This window comes from Anabrus simplex, chromosome 13, assembly GCF_040414725.1.
Source record: "Anabrus simplex isolate iqAnaSimp1 chromosome 13, ASM4041472v1, whole genome shotgun sequence".
NCBI classification, from domain to species: domain Eukaryota; kingdom Metazoa; phylum Arthropoda; class Insecta; order Orthoptera; family Tettigoniidae; genus Anabrus; species Anabrus simplex.
Window position 1 is genome coordinate 10035524 of NC_090277.1, and position 19235 is coordinate 10054758.

At 38.2% G+C, this 19235-nt stretch overlaps 1 protein-coding gene across 1 annotated transcript in view; it reads right to left on the reverse strand.

Moving 5' to 3' along the window:
- Positions 1 to 19235, reverse strand: part of LOC136884661 (gastrula zinc finger protein XlCGF7.1) — a 73773-nt gene that overhangs the window by 21985 nt on the left and 32553 nt on the right. The window contains exon 4 of the mRNA XM_068230137.1: positions 1220 to 1293. Coding sequence (XP_068086238.1) covers positions 1220 to 1293 — 74 coding nt within the window. The remainder of the gene's footprint in view (positions 1 to 1219; positions 1294 to 19235) is intronic.

The following is a 19235-nucleotide window of genomic DNA, read 5'->3' on the forward strand; positions in this document are numbered from 1 at the left end:
AGTCTAAACCTAGAGCAAGTTTGGAGCTGGCCATTACACAACCTATGCCATGGAGAATTTTACGATGATGACTGCAGTGTAAGGGATACAAGTTCCAACTGTGTCAGACATCGAGTGCTTGTGACAAGCAGAAACAGTATAAGTTCTGTATGGACATGAACAGGATGGAGGAAGATGATAGTTTTCTTAAAAGGCTTGTGTTCATTGATGAGTCAACCTTCCACCTTAGTGAGAGAGTAAACTTTCCCAATGTGAGGATACAGGGCACAAAGAAAGCAACAGACTGCCTGGAACATACCTGGGACTCACCAAAACTGATGTGTTTTGTGCATTAAGTTCTTTGAAAGTATCAGACCACGTTGTGGGAGCAGTGAGAGCAATACACGCATAAAGTCCAAAGAAGTCTACACCTAGAGCAAGTTTGACACTGGCCATTCCACAATCTATGGTGTGGAGAATTACACGATGACTTTACTGTAAGGGGTAGAGGTTGCAACGGGGTCAGGTATTGAGTGCTTGTGACAAGCAGAAATGGTTAGACTGTGACTGGCATCACATGTGTGGCAAAACTATCTGATTTCATGAGGGGGCATTACCACCATGAGGGCACTGCAAAGAGGATCCTAAATGTCCAGACAGGTAATGGTCCTCATTCCTCTATGTTGATGACTTGCCCACCATAACTCCCAGACAGTTCTCCCAATCACTATTTCCAGCAACAATATTTCCATTATGTTTCTTTCCAATGACTTGGATAGGACGTGGTGAGAGCATAACTTGGTGAATTCACTGTCCATAATGGTTAATTCCTCATCACTGCTGTCAATTTCATATAAGAAATGAGCTATAACAGATGAAGTAGCACTATCCTGTCTCCGCGCCACCATTTACAAAGCTGACTAATGTAAACAACAACTTGTTCTTTATTTACATGTTAAACTTGTACAACGAAGTTTTAACCTATCTAGAAGGCTGTGACATTCCTAAAGGTTCTATACAATAACTATAGATACCAGCGGCATGCATAATTGCTTCACATGCATATATATTTACTGTGGAATCAGATGGCGGATATATCCCAACATACCTCCAGAGCAGGAAACTAGAATGTCAGGAAATGCCCGACAGTCGTCCGCTGAGGGTTAATGTTATTTTTAGGTAACTAATTTAGAATAACCCTGTACTGCATATTATGTAGGTTGTTTACTAGTGTACTTACTTGTTTTCTTCTTCGATGTCTGGAAAAGGTTCATTTTGTTCTATGAACATTTCCTCCTTAGTATATGCCGAAGGCTGTAAGTAAGAAATAAGAAAACAAGAGTAAGGTGGTGCAATACCAAAATATACATACAAGAAGCAGGTAAAAAAAAAATTCATCCTGGCATAATAAAATGTTCATTAATCTGACTTCCAATGTAAGAATATAAGAAATGGAAAGAAAGTGTTAAATCAAGTCATATTTATACAGAGAGGTAGGAAAATAATAAATATAAAATGATACAACAGCACTAGAAAAGGTAGCAACAGAAAAGGGCAAACATGAAAATACCAGGGCAATTCTCTTTCAATTGCTCCCTCTTCTTACACTAACCAGCTATTTAGTTTATCCTATTATGTGCTATGTCCTTTGTTACAATCTTTCTATTTATGACTTGACTTACCACCTTCTTGTTTCTTTCCACTGCAAAGAGGATCCTAAATGTCCAGACAGGTAATGGTCCTCGTTCCTCTATGTTGATGACTTGCCCACCATAACTCCCAGACAGTTCTCCCAATCACTATTTCCAGCAACAATATTTCCATTATGTTTCTTTCCAATGACAAATTTTTCCTCAGATTTTATTTCCCAAAACACATTATTCTACCAGTTAATCCCATAGTATTCTTATTCCATCAAAACTCTTTCCCAACAAGTGGACAGTGCTTAAATCATAAGCATACAAATGTCACAGAGTGCACTTGGCAAGCACCATCTCTCTCTGCAGACAACATTAAAAGTATCCCAAACAGAATAAAATGATACTCAGACATCCCCTATGCAGATATCCATTGTACAACCAATAAAATCTCTCCCTCAAAAGAACTGGATCTGATTTCCGGGAAGAATAATGTCAGTTGTGCTGGAATAAAACAAACATTGGTTTCAGACCAACAGTCAATCTGGATCATAAGACGTGCATTGATTTAAGGATGGAAATTTGACGAAAAATTATATTTATGCTTTTATCATCAAAAACTATATCAGAGAATGTTAAACATTAAGCAACAACATAATATATATAAAACAGAGGGCCGATTGCAAAAACGATGACTAGTTTTAACCCTTAGATAACGTCTACCTAAACAACGTCTAAATCGAGCACGATCTTCCATCGCATAAACAATGTTCAGTCGATGTTTAACTAGACATCGCTTAATGTTTCAATATTGGTTTGGAAATGGAGATAGAGGTATCATTCATGCAACTCTTTGCTTGTTGCAACAATGAAAATCATTGGTGCGTGCGCTGAACGCCAGTCAGTTGTTTGTCTTCCTACACATTACTCGAATATTGCTAAAGGATAAGCATGGCTTCCCTCAGATAAGAGTATCACTTTCAGTTGAAATTAAATCTCATAATATCATAGACACTAAAGCTACATGCCACCATACGGGGAAGTGTAGCTTTGATTATAGCATTGTTACAGTGATTGTAATCTACTTATAAATACGGTAGCTTCGACAAACGGAAGATGAAGCAATAGCAATGTGTAACCGAGTGTGTTGTACAGGCCACATAGATGTAGCTTGCGTTCAGGAGATCGTATATTCAACATGCATCATTGGCAGCCCTGAAGATTGTTTTTCCTACTTTCCCTATTTTTACACCAGGCAAATATTAGGGCTATTATTATGGCCATGACTCTTCTTCCCCAGTCCTCTTTAAACAATAGTGACCACCATCACCACTACTTGTCTTTTCCTATCTGATAGCTGCCAAAAAATTATATGATTTATTCTTTGTCCTTGTGGCAGCCTCCGCATGGGGGAAGTTGTAATAATAATAATAATATATATATATATATATATATATATGTATAAAGACCCATACAACCTATTTTTGTAGTTTTCACTATTATGTGTGTTTAGTTAGCAGTAAATATAAGTGAATTCCTCCCGGTTGATGTATGTGACAGCCCTCTGACGATCGGGACAGGTAACTCTGATATGCATGTAGTCTAAGTGACCTATAATTCTATAGAAATTACCCCATGTATATAACAAAATATATCGGGTTCCAAGAATTGTATTCAAGCTGACAATTGCTGGACTGTTCCTTTGTCAGTCTCAAGAAACAAGTCTCTTGAAAAGCGAAACCTTATTTTAAGATCTCCACGTACATGTCAAACGAATTGCTGCGATTTAGCAGCCAGCGACCCACAGAGAGGCCATCGGACTAACCTTTCTTCCCGGAATCGTCTAAACATGATAATACAAGTTACATGTTTCATGGTGATTGCGATTTACTCCTCTCATCTGAGGTTAAACAGTGCTCTCGGCAGTGTTTAAACATGACCGGTTGAACATCAGTTTTAGACAGTGTCTAAGTGATCAATAACGTCTCTGCAATACGGCACCCATTCATAGGCATTGTTTAACCGTAGACATCATCTAAATACCGTTTCTGCAATCAGCCCATAATGTCTGTCTGTCCATCTGATCCTTATACAAATCCATACCGTTCTTCTAATCTGAACCGAATTTCGTATACTTACCATGTAGGACTGTGTTGTTACTCATGTGTTATTTAGGACCCTGCCGGTAACCCCATACACAAGAAATTTTAACATTCCTCTCAGTTCTCTAGATTTATGCTCCTTGCCACATTAACATAGGCTAATATAGGGAAAATGTCGAATTTTTCATACAAGGATGAGAAAAAGATCATTTTAAGCCTCAAGACACAAAGAACAAAACTCAGTAAGGCACCATGGGTCCCAAAAACCATGTGTTAAGGGCCTAAAACTAACCATTATGGAGATATTGGTATCACACTATCCTGCTCTAGGAATCGAATTAAGAAATGACCAGTCATAACCATGGCAGTGACATCTCGAGGATTCTACAGTAGAATACAGACCTGGTATTCAAAGTAGGCACATGTGGTGTAAATGTTGCTATTTGTTTCATGTCGCACCGACACAGATAGATCTTATCGCGATGAAGGGGTAAGAAAGGCCTAGGAGTGGGAAGGAAGTGGCCATGGCCTTAATTAAAGTACAATCTGAGCATTTGCCTGGTGTGAAAATGGAAAACCACGGAAAACCATTTTCAGAGCTGCCGACAGTGGGGTCCGAACACACTATCTCCCGGATGCATGCTCACAGCTGCACACTTAACCACACCACCAACTCGCCTGGTGATGTAAATGTAGGCTAGGCCAAGGAGAGATTCAGCTACACATATCACTGTCAGAAAAACAGCACTGTAGGAGTAAGCCATCCCTAAGGGTGGAGTTGGTGGGGGTGGCATATAAAAGTAATCCAGTGACACTCCACATGTCATTTAAGACCAAGTTTAGCACTATCGGCATGGGGGTGAGAAGGGGTGAGGAAAAAAATATCATAAAATAACCCACATTATGGCTGAATGTGTGTATGTTCCAGCATAGCTCTCAACCAAACACAGTACTCTGGGGGCAGGTCTCCCCTAACACTGTGACACTCTGGATGCCAGATCCAGTTGGAATGGAGGTTGAGAAGGGGCAAAAAAGAACATCCAAAATCGCTGAGATTATGGAGGTATGCGTTATATACCAGCATAGCTGTTACTTGAACTTGGTAAGCAGATGACAATATAATATCTGGAAAAAATTTATGTGTGGTGAGACACCCCTAGCACCACTGGCAGAGAGGATGACATTAAAAATAATCAAAGACAATGAATATTACTGTTGTATCCATAGTTTTTAGGATTGCTTAGATGAAGACTGACACTTTGGATACCTTCAACTTGAAGGTCATAATTTTTGGGGTCATTGAGATGAATACTGACACTTCACATCTTGTTTGAGTTGAAATTTAGCACCCATCAACAAGATGATTCAGAAAGGGTGAAAAATAAAATGTTAGAATTGACCAAGATTAGTGTTGATTACACAGTTTTTGGGGTCCCTCTACTGACTGGTGACAGCTCCTGTGAATGTTGGAATTGTGTAGATTTATTATATCTATAATTCAATGCAAAAAATACATTATATTATAACTTATTTTTATTATTTGTTTGAAAGGATCAACTACTTCCCAGTCAATCTGGGCTGCTACAAGGAAATACTTCAATGAAAAACTAGATATTCTCAAACTAAAATATAAAATTATACACATATCAACATTTCTAAATCTACGAAAGAGTTCATAAACTATCAATTAACCCTCTTAGTGCCATCCCTATTTATGCCACCCACTTTATGACCAAATTGCAAACATGAACAAGATGAACCATAATTCTCCAATTCTAAATCCAGATAATTGATTATTTTCCCACATTGCTCAGAAAATTTGACTGAATTGATATTGATAGCAAATAATACCAACAAAGGTCACACCTGAAATACATAGGTACTCAACTAAGATTGATGTGTCAGGATGTCTTATGATGTATAATTGCCCATAGTCAGATGTAAAAAAATAAAACACGATATTCTGCCTAGTATTTATTGAATTTTTAACACAACAACAACATTTACACATACCACTTTTATCGCTTGTGGAAATGCAAGCATAATGGATGGAGCTCCCATATGCACTTTATGTAATATAAATGGGATCTCTTTACTCGTCCACCATCTTTCTTGTTACACATGGCCCATCGTTTTAGGTTAGGGCCCAGAAGTTTTTCCAGTAGTGCTCCAGAAAAACTTGGATCTGTTGGATGTTGTGCTGGAGATAAGAGATTCTTTTCAGCCATCCACTCCTTTTCAAGTTCAAGAGTAATGGAAGATCTAAATTTTAACCTCATTATTTTCTTGATAGAGGAGTTTTCCTTATAGATAATAATGCATTCAGCACCATTCTTGTGAAAATTGAAAAGACAACCTTCTTCCAAAACTTCAGTGTCCGGCCCATCTATGTAAATGTATTGTATCACATCCGAACCATCAACGACCCCCATAAATTTGTTGAACTAGTGTATAATTGTCGGTTTCATTACATCCTCAGAAGGTCTGTTCTTTCTTGGTTTAGTGGTAATTTTGCTTTTGGCAATGGAATGCACAGACAAGAGTAAAATTGGATATTTTTTTAGATTTTTCTTCTGGTAACCAGATAGCAGGTGCTCATCCTTTCTAAAGAACCTAGCCCTCAACAACAACAAATTTACCTTTCAGTTCTGAAGGAATATCCTTCCTGTTTTGCCAGAGTACCTGTGAAGAATGTGCCCTTAGAAAAAAATGCTGGGCCAGACTAATTGTAGTAAAGGAATTGTCTGTAACCACATGATAGACCTTCATTAGGTAGTTGCCTATCGCCAGTAATTTAGTCACAAGAAATGCTAGTCAATGTTTCTGTATATTTTTCCTATGGACAATTGCTCTTAGCTCTGCAATAATACGATACTGAGTCACAAAGCATCCAGAGTTTTATCTGCCATTTGTGATGTTTTATGTTTAGAAGATACTGCAACAAAGAGTAATGACCAGAGATGGGCAAAAATAACACAACAGTTATTTTGGAACTGTTCCGAACTCGGAACTGGTCTGTAAATGAACAGTACGCCGGAACATCCTGTTCCGCAAGAACAGTGTTCCGTGTCGCCTGCACTCCAGCGAGATTGGTCTAGCAGCATCATGTTCCGAAAGTACAGTTCTCCGTATCGCCTGCACTCGGAGGGACTGGTCTACCAACACCCTGTTCGGATGGAACAGTGTTCTGTATCGCCCTGTTTCATAAAATTAACTGATAATATTAGAACATATAAAAATATTTATTGGTTAACCAAATTCTGTTTCATAAAGATATATACGCGACTAATAAAATGTCTTCACTCATAATATTAGTTAATTAGTCAGCTGATCCAATTGGAGGTTAGAATCGGTTCGTTGCATATGTTCTTGGTTTGTGTTTGTTCCCAGCTGTAGGCTATTGCTTGACTGGCTATTAATCCATATGTTCAATAGGGTCACTTCATATTTTCGTTGTTCTGACTTTCGGTAAATAGGAGAATGGGTACCGGTAAAAAGATTTAAAGTAATGTGAGAGCAGAAATGAGTTTTTGGGTTGGAGCCTATTGCACACTCTATAACCCTCCCTGCTTTTTCTTTCGTACGTGCTCTTAAAAATCTCTGTTGAGATGGACTAGCAACATCTTGGTTTACCGGTGGTATAAGCGGAACATAAAAGGATAGACTGAGTCTCCGAGCAGAACTGCACCAGGAGAAGGTCTCCAACGATCAGTCATCTTATTGTTCAAGTCACTTAGCCTAATATTAATATTAATATTAATAAACTAATATTATTACCAAATAACTCTATGAAACGTAATAAAATTATTAGTTAATATTGGTTTCTTGCTAATAATATTAGTGAAAAATATTTTATGAAAGGGGGCTCTTCTGTACACTCGGTGGGATTGGTCTAGCAACACCCTGTTCCGAAAGAACAGTGTTCCGTATCGCCTGCACTCAGCGAGACTGGTCTAGCAACACCCTGTTCCGAAAGAACAGTGTTCCGTCTCGCCTGCACTCGGCGAGACTGGTCTAACAACACCCTGTTCCGAAAGAACATTGTTCCGTATCGCCTGCACTCAACTGGATTGGTCTAGCAACACCCTGTTCCGAAAGAACAGTGTTCCGTATCGCCTGCACTCAGCGAGACTGGTCTAGTAACACCCTGTTCCGAAAGAACAGTGTTCCGTATCGCCTGCACTCGGCGAGACTGGTCTAGCAACACCCTGTTCCGAAAGAACAGTGTTCTGTATCGCCTGCACTCGGCGAGACTGGTCTAGCAACACCCTGTTCCGAAAGAACAGTGTTCCGTATCGCCTGCACTCGGAGAGACTGGTCTAGCAACACCCTGTTCCGAAAGAACAGTGTTCCGTATCGCCTGCACTCGGCGAGACTGGTCTAGCAACACCCTGTTCCGAAAGAACAGTGTTCCGTATCGCCCGCAATCGGCGGGTTTGGTCCAAGAATGAATTCAACGGTCCTGATTGGTCTAGGTGTTTGAGAACCGCGCATGTTCCGCTTCCCTGGTTGGCTGATTGTTCCGACTCTGGGCGAATGTGAGTGCTATTTCTCTGCACTGGCTTCGAAGTTCTTTGAAACTTGATTGCAATGGAGCATCAATGGAAGGGGAAAGAACCCACAGAATATGAAACTGTACGTAGAGGCGCTTAACTTAGTCAGCATTTTGACAGACTGCGAAAGTGTGCATGGCACTGATTTTTAATCCTTATTCGTATGAATTCTTGCTGCGTGAAATCACGTGGATCGTCAAAGTATTCTTTGAGCGCGATTTACGGCTGTTTGTGTTGTGCTATCCACTGCAATTTGTTCATATATACCAAATGTTATTGAACAAGGCCTAACTATTTCATATTTTATTGGAACCTGTCTTCTTAGTTAATCTATAACTGTTATTCTGTCTGTCGAAACTAATTTATTTATTAGGCTATAAGATACCTGAAAAATGAAACATTTAACAACAGATCACACCTGAAAATTAAATTTAATTTAATTAAGGTGTTTCTTTCTCAGCTTTCATTAATACACAGTTTTTGTGATAAAAACCATATTTCAGCATTCTCTACAGACATTAAGAGTAAAGCATGAAACTAACAGTGAGGAAACAATTTTAGAATGAGCATTTATGAGGTTCGTTAATATTTTCCAGTTCTCCACTGCCTAAATATTTTACTGTTATTTTGGAACTGTTATTCGGAACATAGTATTTTTTCAGAACCGGAACAACCTGAACTGTTCTGGAAAAAGAACAACTTCGCCCAACTCTAGTAACGACAGCTTGTTCCAACAAGTGATTCGTCTCAGCTAAGGTTTTGGCAGGGATTGCAATGGTGTCTGAACAAAGTGTTGATGCCTGTCTGGCCATTTTTGGTAATGAGACAATGTCTCTATAGTGCACTGGCACTGTGCTGGTGGCCCCAAATAGCCCCACGGTATGCAATGCGTCTTGGTGGGCGTGTTATTTACCAACTGATGAGCCTAACTTAGCACACTGGGGCAAAACGCTGGTAACCAGGAATGAGTTAGCTGGAAAATATATATAATGTCCAATAATGGACCATTTATATTGGTATTATAAATTTACTCATTCGAGACAAATATTTCAGATTCCCTATGGGAATCAATATCTATATCATCAGGAAAATAAATGCTGAAATAAGGTAATTATTTATTTATTTTACGTGTCTGGGATATCAATTTTACATAATTAAATACAGAAATCTGTGTAACATACCTGCCAACTTTCAAAAAGAGAAGCGGAAAAATTAACAACACGCGCATGCGTCGCAAAGTCTTGAGACATAGTGGAAAAGGACGGCAAGGGGGGAGATTACTAACAAGACTAATACAAGTAAAATACATGTTATGATTAGGGACCGGATTCATATGCACTAAAGACTCCAAAAATATGCATGCACATATGCATTTAAAGTGTTGAAAATATGCAGGAAAATATGCACTAACATAAAACAAAATACACTTACCAAACGTATTATTTCATTTTAACTCAGCGTTAAATTGATAAACATGTTTCATTCCTTGCAAAATGATGCACAGCAGTATGTTATGAACAGTTTTTCAATGTTTTCAGGGGTCAATGACTTCCTGTTGTCAGACAGAATTAATTTATACGGTGAAGGCTTTTTGTGCTGCCAAAGGATGTACAACATACCGAGTTCATTAGATGTTTCATTTCATTCAGAAATCTTAGATAATCGATCACATGTAAGAGAAAAATATATCTGTATATGCACTAACGTCCAAACTATGCACTAATATTCACAATATGCATCTGCATATGCATTTTCAAAAATGTTCTATGACGATGGAAGTAACTGGGCAATACTTGTACAATTACACTGACTACTCGGAGCATTCTTCTGGCAAAGACTGCCAGATTCCTGTTACGTAGTTGCTTATAGATTGAACCTTCTTTAGTCCTGGATTTGAGTCCAACACCGCACTGAGTTTCCTTTTAACTATTCCTCCACTTTCAGGAGGGACACTATTTCATGAACTAATGATGGTCTGAATTAACTGAATGGATTTGCACAGTTGTGCACAATGAGTCTCTAGGCCTTTAATCACCTTCGAAAGTGAAGAATAATGCACATGGATGAAACTGATATCTTTATATACAGTTTCAGATTCAAATGCGCACTTTGGTTCACAAACTCATGCAGTATGACTATCATACTATCATCAATACTTTTAACTACATTGTTCACTCAATTGAAGTTCTCCTGGTAGATAATTAAGTTCCCCGTCTTGTGGGAACAGGTCTCCGGAGGAATAGAAATTTGGGGCAGATGAGTTTTGGACAACTGTACACAAGCCGCTGCTTTTAGGTACAATTTTTCCCACTTGAAATTACTTTGTTGAAAGATGAAAAGAGGATACGTATCTCTTCTGACATATAGTGCAATCTAAAGGCCAAACATATGACATAGATGAGATTTGGAAAGAATACTCGAAGAGACTGACCAGCTTGCACCATGTACGAAGCTACATCTGAGACTAAAAGGCTCACTTTGTAACAATCATTCTCCGATTCAGTATGCCACAGAAGTTGTACGGAATCGTTAACAAATCTTGCAAGTGTAGCGTCATAATCTGCCTACTTGCTTGTATTGCAACACTAAAAGGGCTTTCCTTGATTAGGGAAGGCTTTTTGTGCTGCCAAAGGATGTACAACATACCGAGTTCATTATATGTTTCATTTCATTCAGAAATCGTATATAATCGATCACATGTAAGAGAAAACTATATCTGTATATGCACTAATGTCCAAACTATGCACTAATGTTCACAATATGCATCTGCATATGCCTTTTCAAAAAATCCGGGCCCTAGTTATGATCTCCCCTGAAATTAAATACTTACTTGCTCTTTTCACTTAACACTGAGAACAGTTCACACGTTCAGAATGTGAAGAAAAGCACTATGAAGTGTAGAATTGAGATTCTCAAATAAAGGAATGACAGTATACAGGAATGCACAGTATGCCTTATTTAAGCCTGATGACAGAACCATAAGGAAATTTCTTCACGATTTTGAATAATCTTCTTATTCTTTAGCATAGGAGTGTCAGATCATGAGATACATGCAAATCTTTTTGGAGTGACCAATTCACGACTCAGTAGCTTTCTTCTTTTCATGGTCTTTGGAACTACCAGGCCTGTCTTTTGGGATCAAAAATGATGTGAAGCTAGTAGTTGATGCACACTAAGCATTAACATACACCTCATCTTTAAAGAAACCAAGTAGTGGATCCCATTAATCTAACAGCCTCTGCAGACACCTTCCTAATGATAGCCATCTTGTGCAAACATATTTCAGTACCTTCTTAGTCTCCTTCTTGTGAAACTCTTGAAATTTCTCAAGATGTTCCTTCCTCTTACAACTCCTTTCTAAATAACAGAAGATGTTGACTAACAGTTCATCAACTTAAACAGGCAAACTGCTTGCACCTTTCTCACCAGCCAAGTTAATCAACTGGCATAAGCAACCCAGTGCAAAGACAGATGACTGTGCTTCCCTTAAAACAGCAGATACTCTATTCTTCTTTCCATTCAAGACTGGAGCATTGTCGGAACAGAATGCTACACAATTCTGAGTTGGTATTTTGTAACACTTTAACTGTGAAATTACCAAATTACCAATATTACGTCCCACTGAATCACCCACAAAGGCTGGAACAGACAACACTGACCTAACTAACTTTTCCAGCTTTGCCACAAAACAGGTGGCAACGGGATAAAGCTTAGCGAAGACCAACTACAAGCGCATCAGACCGTAACCCAGAAAAAACATGGTGGACTTTGGTGGGGGACATGAGATTTTGAAGGCAAGATTATGCATGTTTATTCCGATTTACCTAAAAAAATTAAATTTCGTGTGGCTATTTCTAGCCGGGTGCATCCCTTGTAAGGCAGACCCACCGATGAAGGTGGGCGGCATCTGCCATGTGTAGATAACTGCGTGTTATTGTGCTGGAGGATAGTGTTACGTGTGGTGCGTGAGTTGCAGGGATGTTGGGGAAAGCACAAACACCCAGCACCCGAGCCACTGGAATTAATCAATGAAGGTTAAAATCCCAGATCCGGCTGGGAATCGAATGCGGGACCCACTGAACCGAAGGCCAGTATGCTGACCATTCAGCCAGCGAGTAGAACCGATTTACCTAAAGGAAACATCACAAGTCAAACGTCATGAAATGCACTCACTAACTCAAAATATGAAATAATTATAGAGGAAAAGTGGTGTTATCGCGTAATTATGTCTTAGTCTAATTGTAATTCGAGTGGGAAAATAACGAAGGGAGAAATATTTTATCAACATCAGGTTGAAACAGATACACACCATAAAAATATTTCACGTAAGAAACTGCGGTCAGCAAATAAGATAAATAGATGTCAAGAAATAACAGTATTACCCTTACATGCAACACCACCATTAACCACAGCCCATTGTGTAAAACGCAAACAAATAAATTTCTCGAACAAAATTTCAATTCTCTAAAATCTACCTGAATTGTTGAGTAGGTTCAGTGATATTTGTATGATAGTCTTGAACATATTACAAAGCACCAGACACCTTAAAACTTACTGGAATTGATGACCCATCATCTTCTTGTCATTTAGAAAAAGAACGCAATCCTCATTTTCACTCAGGAGAAGTGGGTTTAGGTTATATTTATGCACTTCCGATGTAAAACACTGAAAATGATTAATGACATAATTCTTACACCACCATTTAAAATGATTTTTGTCTCCCAATCATAACTCTTGGTCACGATTTTCCGGTCGTTCTGGAACTGATTTACCTTCCTTTGTAGTAAGGTATGTTGGCTGTTAGGGAAAAATGCTATGAAAGGCATCATTAGTTTTAACTTCGGATGTTTGCGTGGCACTTGAATTGGATGACCACCACCTATGGGTATATCATATTCCCTAACAATAAGTTACCAGGCGAGTTGGGTGTGCAGTTGTGAGCTTGCATCCTGGAGATAGTGGGTTCAAATCCCACTGTCGGCAGCCCTGATGATGGTTTTCCTTGGTTTCCCATATTCACACCAGGCAAATGCTGGGGCTGTACCTTAATTAAGGCCACGGCCGCTTCCTTCCCATTCCTAGATCTTGCCTGTCCCATCATCGCCATAAGACATATCTGTGTCACTGTGACATAAAGCAAATTGTAAAAACAAAAAAGCAATAAATCAATCAAAATGATAAATGCACACAATACTATATATCCTAGCATTTGGTTCGAAGTTATCCCTATAAATGTACCTACCCAATTTTTGCCTTAATACTGGGTGTTCTGGAAATCTGAATATAGAAGCTTGTGCACTATCCCTATAATTGGACTGACATTCAGGCACACAGCACATTTAACTAAAAACATGCTGCACAGGTAACTGAAAATATAAAGAAAACACTTTCAGAGAAGAACACGAGAACCACAACCAACACTGTTCCCTAAATACGCAGTTCAAGGACAAAAATCTTCTAACGGCACTGAAGGAGGCTCTATAGCCTTCTTAATGTAATTTATGATTAATAACATTAAAATTCCTGTAAATATTTGATAATAACATGGCTTACACAAATCAAAACAAACACCGTTTCGATAGGTCGGTTAAAATCTGAGGTATTGTAGTTGAACTTGGCTTAGCATCCATAGCTAAAGAAAATGGTTCACGTTGCACGTAACCAATGAGTTCACTTCTTGAATCTGTAGCCATCTGTTTCAAAATGTATGTGGTTTTCGTACAACTACAGCCATAGTTTTTTCAATTTCTGAACCTGAAAACATTTTCCTAAACAGAGCACCTTCATGATCAGCAGCAGCTAACGGGGTATTATGTTCAATTAAAAATGAAGTGAACAAGCATTCTGCTCTTACTATATCAAGGTCGGCTCCAGAAGAGATAAAAAAATGAATTAATAGTTCCTGCCTGCCATCCTCAAATTTTGTGTTGGAGATGTGTTTACAGATTTAAGGTGATTTAGTAATTCTGGTAAGCCTCCGTGGCTCAGACGGCAGCGCGTCGGCCTCTCACCGCTGGATACCGTGGTTCAAATCCCGGTGACTCCATGTGAGATTTGTGCTGGACAAAGCGGGGGCAAGACAGGTTTTTCTCCGGGTATTCCGGTTTTTCCTGTCATCTTTCATTCCAGCAACACTCTCCATTATCATTTCATAGCATTTATCATTCATTAAAAAATCACCTGGGCAGTGGCGACCCCATTGTAATAACAGCCTATATATGTTTCATTCATTACATCCCTGACCCAGTCAAAGACTGGAAACAGGTTGAAGGTTTTCATTTTCAGTAATTCTGGTCTTCTTCTGTGAGAAACGTTTATATCACACGAGCACATGGAATAGGAATTCATCATAATTCAACGAGATTCAGAACTACCGCCAATGTTACTCAGAACCACACACAAACAAAGCCTTTCAGCTGCTATGAAGCACGACGCAGTTACTAAAGTTGTTATATATAAATTCACAGCCTCCTACTTTTCACCGATTTCTTTTCTTCAAAATTACAGCCTGATACTTGTTTGGGAACATCTCAGTGAATGAAGTAGCAGTTGAGGTCAAACAGGTGGCAAAAGCACGGTGATAATAAAAAATGTGATTATCGATACATTTTCCAGTCAAATTTTAAATACTGCATCTCGTATTACGAGCTATCAAAAGTCAAACAAATCCGATTTGACCGAAGAAAGCAAACACAAGCGCAGAAATTCAAGACCCGTACAATAACGTTGTTCATCCGTACAACCGTAAAACACACTCAGAATCCGTACAATTTATGGAAAAACCAGAATACTTGCAGGTATGGTGTAAGTATACAAACTACATTACTAAATGGAATGTGAGGACCAAAATTCAGCAGCCATGATGGCCTTATCATTAGCAGAAATTTGATTGTTCATGCTGCAACTTTCCGGCAGGTTTCTACATTATTACATGTGATTATTTTCATATTGACCGTATTGAAGTTCAATTATTAAATGTTAAACATTAATTTTTTGAAACCACCTATTCAATACTGGTTGAGTCTTTATGACTATAACAATGTCATTACATTAAGAAGTTTGAGTATGGTACATGTTTTGCCTGGCATTGCAGGCTTCATCAGCCATGAATTCTATCTCCAAGTCAGAGCTCTGAGTGGATGCTATTTTAGGATTAATCATAGTCAATATTATTTATATAACAGTGCAAAGGAGTGATCAAGCCATCCATGTTTTAAAGTTCTAATGTGACATTCTACTCTTGTTCACATTTAATGGAAATATATTGACTGTTAACTTTCATAATGTCAGTAATGAGAACGGCTTGATGCAATTGGAATTAATTATCTGTACATTTTTACAACTTATTGGAGATTAACATGTGCTAGAACTATTCTTAAAAACTATTCTTAAAAACTATTTTTACACAATTTACATAATATATTCAAACTTATGGTACATTTTGGAACTGAACTGGTCGAACTTGTCTTGATGTTTCAATGGGATGTCTTACTCATATTCTGTCAAATGGAGAAAATGCTAATACTGGGATGGCATTGTAGTCTATTGAAGTCATAGCATTTAAATATTCTTTTTATATTTGTAGGACATTGAAACATGTTCAGCTTATATGGTTTTTTGGGGAGGTCTAAAATTCTATACATCAGCATCACTTCTTAGAAGAATGAGTATCAATATTTAGGTGCCTTATAATGGAATGGCAAGAATGCTGTTAGAGAGTTTGATCAAGATTTATTAGATGACGGATTAATACATGACCGTATAAACTTGTTGTATGTTGTTTTGTTGTGGAGCTTTTTGAGGTTTTTCAGTGTAAGGTTGAAGAGCAGTTCACTGGATTCTGAATGTAGTGTGTGGCTGGTGGGTGTGTTGAAGTCCTTTCTTTTTTTTTTTTTGCTAGGGGCTTTACGTCGCACCGACACAGATAGGTCTTATGGTGACGATGGGATAGGAAAGGCCTAGGAGTTGGAAGGAAACGGTCATGGCCTTAATTAAGGTACAGCCCCAGCATTTGCCTGGTGTGAAAATGGGAAACCACGGAAAACCATCTTCAGGGCTGCCGATAGTGGGATTCGAACCTACTATCTCCCGGATGCAAGCTCACAGCCGCGTGCCTCTACGCGCACGGCCAACTCGCGCGGTTGTTGAAGTCCTTTACACATTAGGAGGAGGTCCTCACACAAGCAATACAAGCAACACAACAGGGCCACCAGCCACACACTACATCCAGAATCCAGTGAACTGCTCTTGAACCTTACACTGAATAACCTCAAAAAAGCTTCACAACAAAACAACATACAACAAGTTTATACGGTCATGTATTAATCCGTCATCTAATAAATCTTGATCAAACTCTCTAACAGCATTCTTGCCATTCCACTATAAGGCACCTAAATATTGTTACTCATTCTTCTAAGAAGTGATGCTGATCTATAGAATATTTAGACTTCCCTGAAAAACCATATAAGCTGAACATGTTTCAATGTCCTACATATATAAAAAGAATATTTAAATGCTATGACTTCAATAGACTACAATGCCATCCCAGTATTAGCATTTTCTCCATTTGACAGGATATGAGTGACATCCCATTGAAACTTCAAGACAAGTTCGACCAGTTCAGTTCCAAAATGTACCATAAGTTTGAATATATTATGTAAATTGTGTAAAAATAGTTTTTAAGAATAGTTCTAGCACATGTTAATCTCCAATAAGTTGTAAAAATGTACAGATAATTAATCCCAATTGCATCAAGCCGTTCTCATTACCGACATTATGAAAGTTAACAGTCAATATATTTCCATTAAATGTGAACAAGAGTAGAACGTCACATTAGAACTTTAAAACATGGACAGCTTGATCACTCCTTTGCACTGTTATATAAATAATATTGACTATGATTAATCCTAAAATAGCATCCACTCAGAGCTCTGACATAGAGATAGAATTCATAGCTGATGATGCCTGCAATGCCAGGCGAAACGTACCACACTCAAACTCAATGTAATGACATTGTTATAGTCATAAAGACTCAACCAGTATTGAATAGGTGGTTTCAATAAATTAATGTTTAACATTTAATAGGTATCTATATATCAACAGATGTAGTGAGTCCTGTAAATCAACACACTCGCAATGCTTGTCTTCAGTGATATATCCCCATCTCTTCAGATTCACCTTGCATCGGGACACTCCAGTTCTCAGCCTATTTAACGTCTTCCATGTAGCATACGGCAAATGATAGCCTGCCACATGTATCTCCTTAACATTCTCCCAATGCTCTCCAGGTAACAAATCTTACCACAGATGGAGTCGACGTTTACTAGGTGATGATGTCATTGCTGCTGTTGACTGCAAAGAAGCTCTTTCTTGATCTCAGCTGTGGAAGCTGTTGTTTGCTTCTGTACAGCGGAGTCTCAGATCAGATTCCTGCTTCTTCTTCTCCATTTCCGCATATTTTACAGATAGGAGTTGGCCAGATATTCAATACATTAATGCTTATTATGGATAAGTTTGTCAATGGCAAACCATAAGTGTAAGTTCTAAAACAATGTTAACATTTAACCTTGTAAGAATATTTATAGTTGAAGATGTTCAAAATATGAATGAAACATCTCCTATGTTTTTAATATTTAAGCAATAAAATAAGGATGAGATCCTAATTTTATAATTGCTTTTAATGTATTGAATAGGTGGATACAAAAGTTTTATTGTTTCTTTTCTAATAGACTTTCAATATGGAAAAATGAGGATAGTCTTTTGCAATAGCAGTTAACCTCTGATATCCTGTCACGATGCGTCCAGTCTCATTCAGAGCTACATCAATCTGTCGTAACATGTGCAGAGTTCCACCAAACCGATTCGGAGTATTCTGCCGCTGAGAAGAACAATGCCAAGGCAGATGGCTCTGAACCCCAGGTTGTACCAGTTAGTTTATGAATGATGTTATTTCTAGCAGATACATTCAGCTTCATCTCTTTGCATTGAGTTTTGAATGTGAGGGAGCAATCCAGCTTTACTCTTAGATATTTTGGAGCATCACAGTGAGAGAGTTGTTGTCTCTGCCATGTTACATTTAACTTTCTCCTGTCTTCCCTATTTCGCAAATGAAATGTAATGAGGAATATTTATAGGGAATATTTTCAATGGGCAAAAATTCAACCAAGAAAATCTGTTTTAGAGAAATTAATTGGAAAAAAGAATAGGGAAAACTCTCACTGAACAACTACCATATCTATGTTCAGAGAATCTGAACAGACAATGAACTGGCTTTGTATATAATGTTTAGATTGATGATAACTCCTCAATTAATGTAAGAATACACAGTGTAACTATCTCCAAAGTCAATCACAACTGTTCTAATAATGGTGGAGAATGTATTGAACTGTTGCAGGACTGCAATTTTATATGCGGTTATTCCCATACAGTGTAAAAACGGTACAAGAGGTAGTAAGTGAGGCCTATCTCAAAAACACTGTACCATTTTATGTAGAGCAGAGTCCAAATACTCCAGTCATTTTTGCAAGATGTTACTGTACTGTACAAACCATAGCCACTCCTTTAGCTATTGGTAGAGAATTACGCACCTGATTGGTGCAAGAGGCCATTTTCTTTTGACAGAAAAGGGTGGTCAAAGTATCATAGAATTGACATATAGACATGTCAATTCACTGCCAATTTGTATAGTCTCATCACATCAAAATTGATAAACATGTTTTTTGCAGTATTTTATAATCTATGGCATAAAAATGCTGTACAGCAGATGTGATAGCTTACTACCATCACAGCACATCACAGCATTCAATAAAGTTATAAAACTGGACCATAAGGCTGTAAGACATCTGTAGCTTCACAAAGCGAGAACATTCGCTCTTCTTGTGAATACAGAGTTATAATATTGGATGTTCTCAAAGGAAGTAGCTGCATGGAATTAGGCATGTTAGATGTCTCTGGGTAAGTTACAT